Here is a 17,327-nt window from a genome sequence, read left to right as displayed (position 1 = left end):
TCTGGTGCCTCTCTAAAGTTAGGTGAAGGGCTAGTAGGAAGAAGTATAAAACATACTTCTTATCTTCATTTTTCTAATGAGAAAATTGTGTTTCCAAAAGAACACATACCTAGGTACTAAATCATAAATGTGATTCATATTTCTCTTAAAACTGCACAAAAGCAAATGACATGGGTAACATTTTGTGCTCAGTTCAACTCCTCAAGGGCAAGTGTAGTAGATTGGTTAATCTATCCATATCTCTACAGTCACAGAAAGGCTATACCTCACAGCCCAAGCAGTGATGTCACAGTTGTCATGGCAACCAATGTAACACAGCTACCTTTGTGTGCATAGAACTCTGCAATTCCGGATGGATTTGTGTGGTAGGAGCTGTTGTCTATTGCATGCACCACGTAACACTACAACAGACCACAATGCACAAATACATTTATCTTAATACCAATATACCTGATAAGGATAATTTAATAGAAACATTTGTACATTAAAATGTGGTGAAGTGCCACTTCACATACTTTTCCTGAATGGCCGCCACCGATATCATCCAGTTTAGGTGATGGATACTTGCCATCACCCTTCTCAGTCTGCTGCAGCTTTCTGCACACTGCTAAACTGCCTTCAGGGACATGGAGGTAGTACTGGAGATGTCATACATACCAAATGGTGCTCCTCAGTATTTACAAAGTGACCATCTGAACACACTCTGAGACCATTTCAACCTCTGATTCCATCCCCTGACCATGCTTCTAGGTTGTAAAATTTTGCAATGAGTTTTTAGGAGTGCTATTGCTACTGGTTACTCTGTGTGGTCATATTTAACCATACTTAAAATGTACCAAATATAGCATTCATAATATCTATAAATTATCCATTAGATTTCATGCAACTGTAATAGTAATTATTCAAAACTTATGTAAAGAAACAATAAAACAAAGTTGGACAGTGCAGTGCCCAACCTGGAACAAAGTAATTTCCATATGTCCCAAAATTTGTGTAAATCAAAATTTCTATAGTCTCCTGGACACACGTGTTCGAACACACTTAGGAAGCTTTGAGCCCGAAGTATCAAGCAGCAAGCCACTAGCAACATATCCCTTGCACCAAAGGGAAGGGGGGGATGGGGTTAGGGGTCATAACTCTCCCCTGGGGGGCCATCATGTTACACAGAAAATTACTTTTTTCCACAATTCTATGATGGAAAATTTGTCATACTTGTATCATTTTCAAATAACAGGAATCAATCATTTCACACTTTTGTAGGACTTTCAGTTCATCCTATACCAAAGTTGTTGCTTGAGAATAAGAACTACATCTTTTGTTTTTAAAAAAAAGACAAGAAAGGAACTTATTTTAATTTGCTTGAACCTCCCCTGTAGGAAATTCCTGAGTGCTCCTATGCTTGGAAATGAATCTACAGAAATAAAGGCATCCTTTCATATTGGAGTGACATGACAACTACACAAGCTTGCTGTTGTTTGTGTATCATTTTAATTGGCCCGCTTTTGCAATGGTGTGCATCATGTCAGCTCAGTCTGTTGATCACGCATGTTCAGTGAATGCTTGTTACCAACTGAAACGGAAAAGTCCCTATTCCGGTCTGTTCAGTTTGTGGGGTGTCACTTGTGACTTCAGTGTGAAACCCTCTTGTATGTTGCTTGTAGGTTGTCACTTGTTTCTTGTAGGTTTTTCACTTGTTGTTTGTAGGTTGTCACTTGTTTGCTTGTCACATCATTCTAAAAACTTCCTTAGGTGTAGATTGACACAATCATGGATACCTCTTTTTATTATATACAAAGGCTGTCGCAGACAAGGTGAGACAGATTTTTTCCTGGCTTGGCAACACTGCCTATGGTTTCGGCACTAGTCGCGTCGTGTAGGATGACTCATTATGTTTCCGTAGCAAGTTGTCACATGTTACGAAACCACGTTAGTGAGTAGCTGTGTTGATTTACGTGGAACGTGTTTCGTTTACCCCTCCAGGTTTTTGTGTATAACATTGCTTTTCGCGATGAGTATTCAAGATGAACAGCGACATGCCATAAAATGTTGTTGGCGTTTAGGGAAAAGTGCTGCGGAAACATATGCAATGTTTCAACAGGCATATGCCGATCAAGACGGACTGAGTAGAGCCACAGTATTACCAAGGAGTCATTGAGCACGTAGCAAAAAAGAGGCCGCATTTGAAGAACTCCTTCATATTGCATCACAATAACGCATGTCCGCATACCGCGTGGGCTTTTCAGGATTACGCAACGAAGAGAAAAATATAAATTTTCCCGCATCCAGCATACAGCCCGGACCATGTACCCTGCGACTTTTGGCTATTTCCACTTTTAAAGGCCGCTTTACGTGGTTGTCATTTCATGATGAACAAAGATGTGATCACCGCAGCACAAGTTTTCTTCAGTTCGCTACCTGACGACGAATTTTCAAATACATTCACAAAGTGGCAGGACCGTATGGACGCTTGCTTAGCTGTCAATGGTGCCTATTTTGAAAAAAGATGTACGTCTACTCGATATGGCTGATTCTGAATAAAAATTTTGTGGTTTGTAATTTATTTTGTTTAATTTTAATGTTTCTTGGAGGGGTCCATGAACATGCTTGTCTTTTAACTGCTACGCAGTCACGCCTTTTTGACCTATTACGCTCATTTTGGTCTCAATCGGCAGCTAATTAACCAAATTTTCACCCTAGTACATTTGATAGCCAATGGAGGTCGCTGTTTTCCTATACAGGAATTAGTCTCACCTTCTCTGTGATAGCCTTTATATTTACACTACTATACCATCGAGATTGCAATTACTTCTTTACTTGCCCTATGTCTATGTGCTGTGTATTATGTGAAATTGTTTTTGATATTATTGAAGTGTGTGTCATAATTCGTAACACTCTGAGCTGATTTCCTACCAACAATCTAGCACACTAGGTAGTCAGTGGCACACCAGGAGTGTGGTGGCACGAGGCACTTATTTAGAAATATGTTTCGTGATAGGTCCTTCTATGCTGATCAAATGCCTCACATGTATTATAACTATTAATATCTATAATGTCTATTATTTTTAATAAAATATATTAGTATACTGAAATGAAATACTCGGTTATCCACAAAATTGTTTTTATGAAGTTCTATTAAGACACTTATTTAGAAATATGTTTTGTGATAGGTCCTTTCATGCTGATCAAATGCCTCGCGTGTATTATAACTATTAATATCTATAATGCCTATTATTTTTAATAAAATATATTAATATACTGAAATGAAATACTCAGGTATTCACAAAACTGTTTTTTATGAAGTTATATTAATTTTGATGGCCACCAACACCATCCTCTTCAGAATGTGTTGTTGGTGAACTTCTGTTCTTTTTTAGGTTTGTGGTTTGGTGTTATAGTGGATGTCAGTGTAGGAACCGAGCACTTTGATGTTTCTCGGAATTTTGAGGGAGCGGCCTTTCCACCCCTCGCAGGTCATAAATGGCAGAGTTGGGTGTTGCCGTTGCATCCAAACAATGTAGTTTGTGACCAGATTGAAGAATGACCGATTGTGTGGCGGTATACCACGTATATGCAAACAGTTTGTTTTAAGTAGTGCCGAATTAGAGCACAATACATGCTAAAATAAGTATAATGCTGGAAGGATGCCTATGTAGATTATCATATCTCAGGGCAAGTAGTATTATTCGCAACAAATAACTATTCTACTAATGATACAGCCTAAAACATGCAATGTGTTAAAAGTAATTATCTTCACAAACTTTACGATTTCTTGAGTCTTGCATTATTTTTCTCGATTTCGTGAAGACCGATTTTCAGAATCCTCCTTAGCAAACGATGCCTCCCGATGGTGCAGTGGTAGTGTTGTTACCTTGTAATCAAGGGGTCCCGGGTTCGATACCTGGTCAAGGCACATAGTGGTTAAAACCACACTTTAAACTGTAGATCCAGTCCCGATTGGCCTTACTATGCATAAAGTGGACTTAAATCCTGCCTTAACTCCTTAACAAACCTTTCGAAGAATCAAAAATTTAAACTAGTAAGTACATTTTTGTCATTTTTAGGTAAATTATTATTTTTGGCTATTCTTGGTTCATATGAATCTGCCTTGAGCAACATAAGTTTATTTTATTGAGTGAACCACAGTAGCGAACCCTTGCCATGAGTCACTGGAAAGACATACATGTGTGGTTGCACATATATTTAAGCATCTAAAGAATAATTATATTCGTGTGGTAAGGAGTCATTGTCATTTAACATTTAGCATTTTTGAAAATATACTTCCATGCTGAACATACCAACTTAACAAAGGCACAGTGATTGCTTAATGAGGCATTTGTCTTGTGTTGCAGAGCAGGTTCAGTTTTGGATTATTACAATGTGTGTGAAGAATTTTGAGAATATTGACGTTTTATCAGAGAGACCACCACCGAATAAATATCTGTGGATGATTTTTTCACATGTTTCATCATATTTAAGCTCCAACTATCCTCCGTACAACATGTCTTTTGCCACTCAGGCTAAAGAGCCTGATGATGCTGACAAAGTTTCGATTCATAGGTGGCAACACTTAAAGGCAGGAATGACCTTGACAAGAAGGAACTCTGATTGGCACCTTGTTGACAACTGACTCAAGAAGCCCCACAACTGACATAACTCGGAAGTGCTCGGATCCTATGGTGACATACACTTTAGGTACACTGTTGTTGTTTGCTTGTCTGTGGTGTCGTCATCTACTATGCTGTAGGTTTTAGAACAGAGTCCTGAATCACTATTCCCCACATGATGAGAGAACCCAGCCAGACTTTCTGTCTCCAGATCTGAGAGTTTTCAAATGCAAAAAAGGCAGTGTTTCCATGTGCCAGATTTGCTTGTATTGGAGGGAGAGCGATGCATTTGCTAACTGGTGGCAACCGTAAGGCTTAACCATACTTTGGACCCCAAACTGGTGTTCTGAGGTGTACGTTTGGCAATGAAGTCTACCACAAGAATTTCCCATCACCATGGCAACTGGACCAACCTGATTGGTTGAAGGGTTCACATGTCCCACCCTGCTCTCCTGTAAAAGAGACAAATGTAGAATTCAACTCCGTTCTCAAATCATGGAGGGAATAGCATTTAATTTTTAATGCATATCAGCATTGTCTATGTACAAATATATCACCAGGATTAGATAACACTGTGCAAGAAATGTCTATTTACATGTGTCAAGTACACAATAGAAGTGTCACATACATCTATGCTCAGGGCCGGATTAAGACTAAAATCAGCCTGATGCTTGGAAATCTTCAGTGAACAATAAACACAACTATGTTATAATTACGTCACTGCGCAAAGAATAATAGTAACTATATACAAGGGTTGGATAAAAAATAATGGCAACACTGCTGTCCCGTGAAAGGGGTGAATCACAGCGCCACAAGCATTTCGTGGCTGATAAAGGAATGTCAGACGAGGAAGTATAGTGAGTGGGAGCGATTGTATGTTATTCAGTCAAAAACAGCAGTGCTCTGAAGCAGAGGACGAGAGTGCAAGCGCCCTAACAATATGTTTAGGCAAGAAGAACAACGTCTCTCAGGCAGACGGTCAACGCAGCCTACTTCTGCACCTTCTTGCAACACCTCCTTCGTCTCGCATTAAGAAGGAAGCGACGGCACGGTCCCATCATCCTGCTTGACAATGCAAGGTGTCACACTGCGAACAATGTGACGGCGCTCCTGCATAACTGGTAGTGGGAGGTACTGGAACATCCGCCGTATTCACTGATATGAGACCGTGTGATTACGACCGTTTTGTCAAAATGAAGGAACCACTGGACGGGAAGCACTACGACACGCGTGAAGCCATCATACATGCTATAGGGCGGTCACTGCGGGACATCGACAGAGATGGACGTGCTGACGGTGTACGACACCTTCCATACGTGTGACAGAAGGTCGTAGAGATGAGGGGCGATTACTTTGAAGGAATGTAACACGTGCTCCTCTGCCAATACAGTCAAGTACCAATTATACCAGTGTTGCCATTACTTTTTATCCAACCCTTGTAATAAGTAACGCTGTGTCTAGGCGCCCAAAATTGGGGCTTCAAATTTCATTCTAAGATTTATTTTCAGGTTAATATAGCAAAAGAAAACTGTTCAGCTTTCGGAAAATTCTCGTCTGTTTTCATCCGGGCCTATTTCAGGAATGGGCCAAATGCTGCAGCAATCCGGCCCTGTTTATGCTTCAGATTACACATTTCAGATGTTTAGATATGTTGTAGAGTGCTTTGTTACATAGGTTTTTATAACCCTGCATTGCTTTATTTGGGGGGGGGGGGGGGGTGGAGATTTAATTTTATGTGTCAGAGTGCTGGAATAGGCTATTCCTGCATTTATAGGTGCTAGTTTAGTTTATATTAACATAATACAATGTTTAAAATGATAAATCTGGTGCAAAATTTATGGTAGCCTATCGTGTTGAATATTTGAGAATGCATTGCTTTCTTAACAGTAACCTTAAATAAATAGAGACAAATTTTTATACAAGATTTTGAATATATGTAAGACTAGAGTCTTATTAATTAAAGATTTTTATTTTGCATACAGATATAGTTTTCCCAAGAAATTTTAGGCTGCTTTTACATTGAAGTGATCAGTGATGTGTGAAGCAAGACACTTGAAAATTAATCAAATGAAATCTTTTGCACTGTAATGTCATAATACACCTCATTTTCAGGTTAAAAATATGTGTGCCATATGTCATGGTCGCTTTGGTGTGAAAATGCCTGAGATTAATCCACTATGATGCATAATTTAAAAAAAGCATTACTATTGTGAATAAATAGTTATTCATAAGTGTGAAAATATAAAAGGTATTATACGTTCAATAATTTTATTTGTTTTTCAGTTAAACACTTCTCAGTGGGAATGTATTAGCGATGCAGCGAAAGATCTTATACAGCGAATGTTAACAGTGGACCACAGACAGCGAATAACAATACAAGAAGTACTAAATCACAGGTGGCTGAGGGTAGGTAGTTGATTTTGTAATAAATTGGTGTAGCAGGTAAATTTAGAATGATTCGTTGGATACATTTTTATTCTCCTAAATCTAGTGTTTTTCTTATACCAGTAAATGCTAACATTCGTACTTCTGGAGGGGTGTATGGGGTGGCCTTTCCGCATAGTACACCCAATTGCCAACCTCACTTCCACGTGATACACCCTGGACTGCATTTTGCAGACTAACGAGGCTCTGGCGGCTGGACCTATGGCCAGTATAATCCTCTGCAGGGCTGTGTGTGTGTTATCCTGTGTTTTGTCCTTATGTGTGCCGAGTGCCCCTTTACAGCCTCTGCTTTTAACCCAGGTAAGAATATTTTAGTTCTCAGAAATTACAGTTATGTTATATCAGTTGTAATTTAGTTATGGTAAGGGGCTGGACCCTGTATAATTCAATCAATCAATCAATCATACTTCTGGAATCTATTGGATAAGAAAGTGGTCAGCCATATTGCACTTCCAGAAATGTGTGTGTCCGTGTGTGTGTGTGGTAGGGGAAAGAGGTTGAATCCATTGATAAACTTGATTAGTGGATTTAAAAATAATAATAACTATAATCAACCGTAAAGAATGCAATTTTATTCCAAATTATTATACAGGGTAATTCATTGATTAATTTATTGATTTGCTTTATTTTACTTAGCTTTTTACAAACATCCATGCCCAGCTGGGATTCGAAGCCAGGACCCCTGGCATCATAGCTCAATGTGCTAACAACTCCACCATGGGGCTTGCTATAGGGTAATTCAGGGTAATTCAAAATGAATGGTGCAACTTTGCACAGTTATTATGATGTTACTATTTATGATAGAAAATCAGACGAGGAGCTCGGGAAGTTTTACTCACATGATTCACATTATAAAGATTCAACATGGGAACCACGTGTAACGCGGGAAAGGTCCAAATGATAATCAAGTACTTGCTATGCATGAGACAGCAAGTCGTTGTCAATGTTTTCGAAGGCACTAACAATTCGCAGTTGTAACTTTGGCAAATGTTTTGGAAGGGTGGCACATATGCATTACTACCAAAATGCATGCGGAAATGTCTTTGCACCATTGTGAATGAATCAGTTCTTGATAGCTCCAACACACAATACTGGTTATTAGCCATTTTGCAACACTAGCGATCCTGGTGGAGCATCGGCTAAGCAGAATAAGCCCGCTAAGTGGGAATAAAACTTCCAGAGTTCTTCTTTATATTGATGCCTCGTCTGATTTTACTATCATAAATAGTAATGTCATAATAACTGTGTAAAGTTGTTCCATTCTTTTTGAATTACCCTATATACTTGGGAGACACTTCTACTTGATCCTCCAAATGAGTGAACATCCAACACAACTGTTTATTATTATTTAGTCTTCAAGCAGTTAGTGTACTGAAATGTATAGTTATTCTGTTGTTGTATAGTTGTTCAATTGATTGATTGATTTGTTTTATTTCACTTTCCTGCCACTTTTGGCTAATCTCAAAGATGAGGATGAATGGTGATAAGGTGAAATGGATGAAAGAACAATCATAAACACACAAGGACAGAATGCAACATGAATTCCACAGAGGATTATATTGGCCAGAGTCCAGACGCCAGAGCCTCGTTAGTCTGCAAAATGCAGTCCAGAGTGTACTGTGTGGAAGTGAGGTTGGCATTTGTGTGTCTTCACAAAGAGCAATCCCTTTCATTCCCCCACACCATGTTCAAGAAAAAGCTTGAAAAGTTATGGGAAAATTTTACTCATCAAGTTCAAGCTGTGTGACACCTCACTTAAAACTTAAAATTTTTGGAATTTTTCAAAATGTGAAACTATTTATTCTTTGCTTTAAATTACATATTTGGTACGGTGAATAAATAACTGGATTAATGCCATGAAAAACCAAATAAAGTGACAAAGTGATGAAACTTAAGGGATATTTAGCCCAGGCTGGGGTATGTCACATGTCTGCAAGACGAGTTCCAAACCGCGTCGCCAGGTGGCAGCACTGGCAGGAAAGGGAGGTTGTGTATGTGTAATTTGCCTGCAAGGCGCCAGTCAGTCATCAGTCATTCAGTGAGGTGAGTCATGGCATCAGTGTCAGGTGCCACAAAGGAGGCTAAGCGATCCGTGATACAGTTTTTGACTGTTTGCTGGAGTGCATTGTGTCAATGGACGAGATCTTGCTCACTCCTTGCTCTCGCGTTTACTCTTTGCCATATACCATTGACACAATGCGTCCAGCAAACCGTCAAAAACTGTATCACGGATCGCTTAGCCTCCTTTGTGACACCTGACACTGAATGACTAACTGGCACCTTGGAGGCAAATTACACATACACAACCTCCATTCCCTGCCAGTGCGACACAGTCTGAAGTTCGTCTCGCAGACATGTGGTGTACTCCAGCCTGGCCTACATATCCCGTAAGTTTCATTGCTCTGTCACTTTATTTTGCTTTTCCATGGCATTAATCCGGTTTTTTATTGACCATAACAAATCATATGAAACTAGTTCCTGTATTTTACACTCAAGTTTTTTCGATTTAATGCATTTGTACTTCATTATTCTGTTTGAATACTAACTAAAACTTTGTTTCTGTTAAAAAAAATAATAACGAGCTTTCTTATTTTTGTAACCTGAAATGAAGGATGACAATTTCCAAGTGGGAGGGTCAAGAGACTAGTTTGACTCCGTTTCCTGATCCCCATGCATAATAAAAATGCACAAAGAAGGGAATAAGAAGAAAGAAAAATAGAAGCACTAGCTTTTTAAACAATGACGCAAAACCCAATAAGTTCAAGCTACTTTTTTCTCTCAAGAAATTGAAACAGTAACTTAACTGGAGAAGCAATGTATAATTCTAGGGTACTAGGTAGCATAGTGGGTTTAATGCTGCCTCAGTAATCTGATCGCCCTGATTTTGAATTTGCATCTAACATAATTAGCCTATCTGACCATAAAATGGACTTAAACTATGAATTCCCACATGCATAAATATAAGAAAAAGTAATTTATCTGGAGATGACAGATTATTTTCCTTCTCACTTGAAGGACATTTCTTTATTTTTAAATAAGCATGTTACTGAGAGTGCGCTTCACCCTTGTATTCACAATTAAGGAATTGGAGTCTGGTTTTCTATCTTCATGTTACATGAACACTCCATCAATTTTGAATTAGGCTTGTATGCTCCTTGTGTATTAAAATTAGTGTGGGTGTGTCTGCTCATGTGGCCATACATGATATCTCATGATGGCCAATCATATAATCGCATAATAATACACTCCTCAAAGAAAGTTTGGAATATCATGAATGTGATTAGGAAATAGGGACGTACAACCTTTATTGTACCACAATCATACGCCCTGAGAATGTACAGTGATAGAAATGGAAAACAGGAGCGGGCGTCCACTAACAAACCGAAACAAGCATAAGAATGAAAACAATTCAAGTGCATTTGTGTCCAGTGGGAAACAACTGATTGTGTTTCCGTGCTATAGTGTCCCAATGCACTTGTTCACAGTGCCTTAGCAACGTGTATGATATCCATGTGCATTGCGCAGTTCCCTGACATGTTGAGGCATCCCTGTGATAAGTGCATCAATGGCATCTTGGGGAAGAAGGTTATTCCTTCTGGGCAGCGTGAATGAGGTCCTGCAGCGTTTCTGGAGGCTGTGGACGATTACAAATGGCAGTTTTCAACATCTTCCACACATGCTCAATGCAGTTCATATCTGACCTAGAGAGCCAGTCCATGTGGTGAACATCAGCCACGCGCAGGAAGTTCAGTACCGGTATTCCATGATGTGGGCATGCATTATCATCCACCAACACAAATCCGTCACCATACTGGCACAATGGTTGGACAAAGGGCTGAGGGACATCTTCCACATACCTTTGAGTTGTTAACCTCCCTCTGTACAGGTATCAACGGTGTCCAACGTCCATATGTGATTCCCACCCAAAACATGACTCCACCACCGCCAAATGTATGCACTTCCTGCATATGCTGGTACTTCCCACCATGTTGTTTTCTTCGCCAAACCTGTTGTTGTTAAAAAAAAACTCAATATGCTGACCAAGACAGAAATTTACATGGTACAGAGTCTGAAGAAGGCCTGACTAGAAGGTTGAAACGTTATGTTTAGTTTATGTTTTATAATAAAATAAATTTCTGCCTTGGTCAGCATATCATGGAAACAAGGCTTAATGGTGTTATAACTGTTGATGTTGTTTATCAGGGTGCAGTGCTATATGTGTTTCAAGAAAACATAACATGATGCCATTCTTGCAAAGCCCACCTGAGAATCTCGAGGGCCCATCTTCGTCTCTCCCCCCTAAGGCGAGACTGTAGTGTCACACAACGCACAGGCCTGTAGGACCAGAATTGCAGCTGTTTGTGAACTGTTTGGGCCGTGACACGGATGCCAGATGCCCGCACTAGGTCACTTTGTAATTCACGAGCAGCCGTGGGTCGCCTACGTGCCATTATGTGGATATACTGGTCTTGCCTTGGTGTTGTAACTCTTGGGCGACCACTCCTCTGTCGGTCATCCATGCTGTTGGTCTCCCTGAACCGTTTCCACGTTTTGGAGACTGCCCCTTGCGTATCCCCAACAAGAGGTGCTACCTCGGCCTATGTATGGCCTCCTTGCAGACACTGAATCCAAAGAATCAATGGTTCTACAGTTTGCACCATTCTAAGAATGAAATTTATGTGCATCAGGTCTCACATAAACTTACAAAGCTTTCTCTTGAACAAGGTGTACAAAAGTAGAAGGCAAGGTAGAATAACTATGCCTCTCAGTATATGAACTGGGTGAAATGTGATATACGAGGGATGTTCCAAAAGTATGTTTCGTCATTTTTTCACAGGGAAGCTTTATTACGTACAGAAGAATACAATGTCATAACAAAATACAATCATTTGGCTATTTTTCCACATAGTCGCCACCGACATTGATACATTCGTTGTACCGTGAAATCAATTTCAAGAAACCCTGCTGGTAAAAATCAGTGCCAGCGATTTAAGGAAGTTCTTCACAGCCTGTTGCACCTCTTCATTGCTTCCGAAGTGACGTGCCGATAGTGCTGACTTCAATGCAGGAAAAAGGTGGAAGTCTGATGGGGCAAGATCGGGGCTGTATGCAGGGTGATTCAATCTCTCCCATCCCAAATGATGAATGTGTTCTGCAGTGACCCTTGCTGTGTGGGGTCTTGCATTGTCGTTCAAGAACAACACCTGAACAGGAAGTCATTGCCCTCGCGCTCGTACCGCATCGAGTGTTCACCCCTGAGCAAGATTGCAAGAATAACAATAAGCCCATTCATAGTGCACGACAGCACACACTTCCATTCGTGACCACGTTTCTGCCATACTGGTTTGCACTCAAATGAGATTGGGCATGTCAATCTGCTGCTTATCTCTATTCTTCGGCACTCTGTGAATGCGTCATTGCTCCTCTGCTCTCACTTCTCCCGTCGTGAATTCAGGAAAGATTGTCTTTTGTTATGGCAATGTGTTTTCTCACTTTGTAATACAGCTTCCCTGAGAAGAAAATGATGAAACTTACTTTCTTTCGGAATGTCCCTCGTATATGTGTTCAAATGTGCAGAAACCACATTACTTATGGAGTAACCTGATATGCACACATGATACATACTATGCTCTCTTAAGTAATGTCAAACATAAATAGAACATTCTCTTACATCTCGAGGTCGAGAAACAGAATTTTAAAAATAGACACAATAATATAATTAAAAAAAATAATAAGATTTTATTCCCATTAAATTTTTTGTTTGTGTTTCTTATTCTATTTGACATATGTACATTCAAATTATTGGAGGGACGTATTGCATTATTAAAATATCATACAAATATTGCTCGAGATACATGGAGGGGTTGTTGCCATCTGTTTCTAAAGCTGTGCTGTAAATACTGACAGTGCAAGCAGTGCATCACATCATCAAGCATTCTCTTTTCTTTAACTCAGAACACTTGATTCTATTTTTTAACTACAGTTAAATGAAGTTGAAATTGGTGAAGGTAAAGTTCCTCGTGCATATAGCACCACGTCATGAAGGTATGTGGTGGTAGTGTCCCACACATTCTTGATCTATGCCATTTTGGAGTTCAGCACCATGCTCTGGCTGCCTTTACCTCCAAGAGTTGCCCCATTGATTTGAGGCTGGGTGAGCCCCAGAGCCGCTTTATGTGTAGACAAGGCCAGAAAAATTCTGACCTTAGATCACCCACCATGAGATTCAAACCCGGGTCTCCCACTTGGCGGCAATCAGATGCCCTACTGACTACTCCAACCTACCAACTAGCTCTAGTTGAAATTGGAGAAATTATAATAATCAAGTGTATCAAGTCTACTAGTTAAAACATGCTTTTATAAAATGTACCTGTGCAACAGAAGGCTCCAAGATAGAATTGCAACTTTGTGGATCTTCTACAAAATCACTCAAAAATAAACTGCAAAATATTAAAAACTCAAATATTTCTGTCATAAAATCTCCTGCATATTAACTTGTTGCCCTGAGGAGAGAGATGAAAGAAGTAACACGATTATGCCTTGTTTTCATGACAGAAAAAAACACTGCATATGCTGACCAAGGAAGTCTACATTTCAGTAAAAAAAAAACAAAAAACACTTTGGTTTGCTTTCAAATCTGAGGAAGACCCTGATAGAGGGTTGAAATGTAACATTGTTAATTGTTTTTCTTTTGTTTTTCCCCTTAAGATCAATATTGATATTCAGTAATGTAGAGGTGAAGGATATGATGGGGCTGCAGTAATGAGTGAAGTGTGTAGTGAGTTTAGTAGAGAATAAGTTTGAAACACTCCATATTTTCATTGCTGCATGCATAATTTCAATCTTGAGGTTTCCAATGCAGCTCAAAGTTCCACAACTATTTCAGTATTTTTCAATACCATCCAGTAAGTTTTCAAGTTTTTCAGCAATGGTTGAATGACTGAGATGGTTAATTTTGGCACTGGGGAGTTACATGAATTCATGAGTCTAGGAGAAAACTCTTAAGAAAGAATGTAAAACAAGATGAGAGTCAAAACATACAGCTATTTCTTGCATGAGAAAGTGCTATTTAGATGTACCAAAATAACCAATAGCCATAACCCTAACCACTAGAACAATGAGAAGCTTGTATCATTTAAAAGTTTTTGTTTTGCAGAAGTCAGTTTGCTATTTATGTTGTTGTTAATAATGAACTAGGAACAAGGAGATGCATTATCTCCATTGCTCTTTAATTTTGCCTTAGAATATGCTGTTAGGAAGATAAAAGAAACTAACGACGGACTAAAATTAAATGGTGTGACTCAGTTGTTAGCATATGCAGATGATGTAGACTTACTAGGAGATGATGTAAATACAATTAAGAATAATGCTAAAGTATTTTTTAAAGCCGCTAAAGAGATTCTTACAGGCCGAAACCAAGTGTTAGGTAATAATCAAAATCTAATTATTGGTAACAACTCATTTGAACCAGTTTCCAAATTCAAGTACTTAGGAGTAATTCTAACAAATGAAAATGAAATTAAAGAGGAAATAATAGACAGGCGTAATTCAGGAAATGCATGTTACTTTTCTCTTCATAAACTTTTATCTTCTCATATAATATCTAAGAAACTAAAAGTTAAAATTTACAAAACAGTAATTTTGCCTGTAGTATTATATGGATGCAAAACTTGGTCCCTTACATTGAAATTTGAAAATAAAATCCCTAGAAAAATATTTGGGCCTAAAAGGTATGAGGAGACAGGTGAGTGGAGAAGGTATATAATGTAGAACTACACAATCTGTATTCCTCTCCAGATATCATTAGAATGATTAAATCAAGGAGTGTTAGGTGGACCTACATTGAGATGTATCTAAAGGAAATTGTTAGGGATGCAAAAGAGTGGATAGATCTTGCCAGGGGCGCCAACTTGTTAAAATTAATGGGGGGGCTCTGATCACTGAAATAAATGAATGAATGACTCACTCCCTCCCTTCTTTAAAAATAAAAATTACGTCTTCGTATAGCAGTTTTTAAGCAGCTATTATATTCCTCATGCAAATGAAATGTAACATGAAAAACGTGTGTCTGCTCATTTGTTTTTTAGATAACAATTAACATTTTTATTTAAAAGTAGGCTATGTATTTATACCGGCCTTGGTAGCCGAGCGTGTTGGGTGGTTGGCTCAACTCACTTTGATCCGGAGGTCTCGGGTTTGAGTCCCGGCGAGGGCATGGGTGTGTTTTAATGTCCGCAACAGACTTGTAAAGAAAGGACATGCGACTGGTGCAAAGAACCTTAGTGTTGACGTACCCATAAAAATAGCGAATATTTACAATATTTAACAGTTTTATTTAATTATTTATATAAATGCTAACACAAATCGCAGGCAAATAGTTTTACTTTTTTGTTCTTGCTACAATGTTTTACTTTTTAAATTTAATTTTGCAAAAATAAATAAACACACAGCATGCCGTGATTTAGCAGTAATGCCTTTGATCATAGCCAATCCCGCTTTCGCAATACAGACTTTTCATAAGCTTTCCTTGTGTACTTTACTGCAAGCCAGTGTTAAATAAAAACAATGACTTTAGAATTATTTTCCCCTTATTCTTTGGACTAGAGGAAGAGATTTCGAGGATAACTAAATATCGTACATATCAATATTGCCTGTAAGTCGTGTTCAAATTGTTCAGAATTCACTACACAACATACTGGTATAATTGTCACATCACCTCGTTATTTTGAAACTCTTTTTAGTAAAAATGTTAACAATACTCATAATTATATACTTAGTATATAGTAATAAGTCATGTGTTTTGCTGTCTCCGTTCATAGCCCCCCCCCCCCCCCCAAAGTTGATGGTTTAGCGGTCTCAGCCCCCCAAATTTGATGGTCTAGAACATTTCAAATGTGTATTTAAAGTTAAGTTCATGTTGCACAATTCAGAGTAAACTTTACAAGAGAAGCAAAATAATACATTAGATCCTCTTAAGCAAAATTATTTGAGGGGCTCTGCCCCCACATCATTAACATTGGGGGGCTAGAGCCCCCCAAGCCCCATGGAGTCGGCGCCTATGGATCTTGCTCAAGATAGGGACAGATGGAAGGCCTGTTTTGCTGCGGCCATAAACCTTCGGGTTTAAGAAGGCTAGAGAGTTAGTTTAGTTAGTTAATAATGAACAGACATTAGTGTTTGTTGTGGTTAATATTATTTATGAAATATAGGTCTTGGTTCCTGACCAGAGCGATTTATAGGTGTACCCACAATAAGTTGAGAGGTCAGTTTCTTGTGACATTTGATGAAAAACAGCAAGAACAGTGATAATTTGTAAAACGTCACACATTTATTTTTTTACCATAAATGACACATTCCACACTTGGCAACAAACTACTTACTCTTGCCTTATTTTTATTTTCCTTTTCTGTTCTTTCTTTCTTTTTTTTGATGTTTTTGTAATGATTAAGTTTGCTACACTGAATTTTAGCAACCTTAGCACCATCTGCAAACTCGATCAATCTTGAACACACTAAAGCACTTAATACATGCTGGTGGGGTTGGGGGAATAAATCTTAGTGATGAAGTAATTTCCTCCTCGCTTCTTTAAACTTCAACCTTAGCGTTAGAACTGTCAATCTGGATAATCTGTCATTTCTGTTCCAAAGATTGTTTTTAGTATTCCTTGTAGAATTAAAACACTAGTCAGATCTTATGCAACTTGTGTAGTAATGTCAAGCTCCAGCACTAGGTCTAGCTTCACTGCAGTTAGAAATAAGGTAGAAATCGTATGTACGTGGGCGTACCCAAATGAAACCGAACTAATTTTTTTGTGAACTTATTTATTCACAATTTAAGTACAAATCTTCAATCCCCTTCAAAGTACTCTCCACTTGCATTAAGACACTTGTCCAATCTTTGATTACATTTTTCAAAACATTTTTTAAAGTCATCTTTTGTGATCCGTGACAGCGCCTCCGTCATTTTTTTCTTCACCTCAGCAACATCAGCAAAACACTTTCCTTTCATGTCTCCTTTCATTCTAGGAAACAAAAAAAAAAATCGCATGGGGCAAGGTCGGGTGAGTATGTAGGGTGAGGAACAGGGGTCATACCATTTTTGGTCAAGAATTGTCGTACAGACAGGGCTGTGTGAGCCGGGGCATTGTCATGATGGAAAAACCAGTCACCCGACTGCCACAAATCGGGCCGCTTCTGCCGCACACTGTTGCGCAATCGTTTCAAAACTTCGCTGCACTGAACTCCAAGTCACTCCCGACAGCTCCACAATTTGTTCAAT

At 38.9% G+C, this 17,327-nt stretch overlaps 1 protein-coding gene across 1 annotated transcript in view; it reads left to right on the top strand.

Annotated features, from left to right (window-relative positions):
* Positions 1-17,327, top strand: part of LOC145981916 (peripheral plasma membrane protein CASK-like) — a 902,867-nt gene that overhangs the window by 447,538 nt on the left and 438,002 nt on the right. Inside the window, exon 8 of the mRNA XM_083115412.1 lies at positions 6,888-7,010. Coding sequence (XP_082971538.1) covers positions 6,888-7,010 — 123 coding nt within the window. The remainder of the gene's footprint in view (positions 1-6,887; positions 7,011-17,327) is intronic.

Source organism: Lepisma saccharinum, chromosome 30, assembly GCF_977018435.1.
Source record: "Lepisma saccharinum chromosome 30, izLepSacc3.1, whole genome shotgun sequence".
NCBI classification, from domain to species: domain Eukaryota; kingdom Metazoa; phylum Arthropoda; class Insecta; order Zygentoma; family Lepismatidae; genus Lepisma; species Lepisma saccharinum.
The sequence above is the reverse complement of the archived record's forward strand: the minus strand, read 5'-3'. Positions and strand labels throughout refer to the sequence as shown.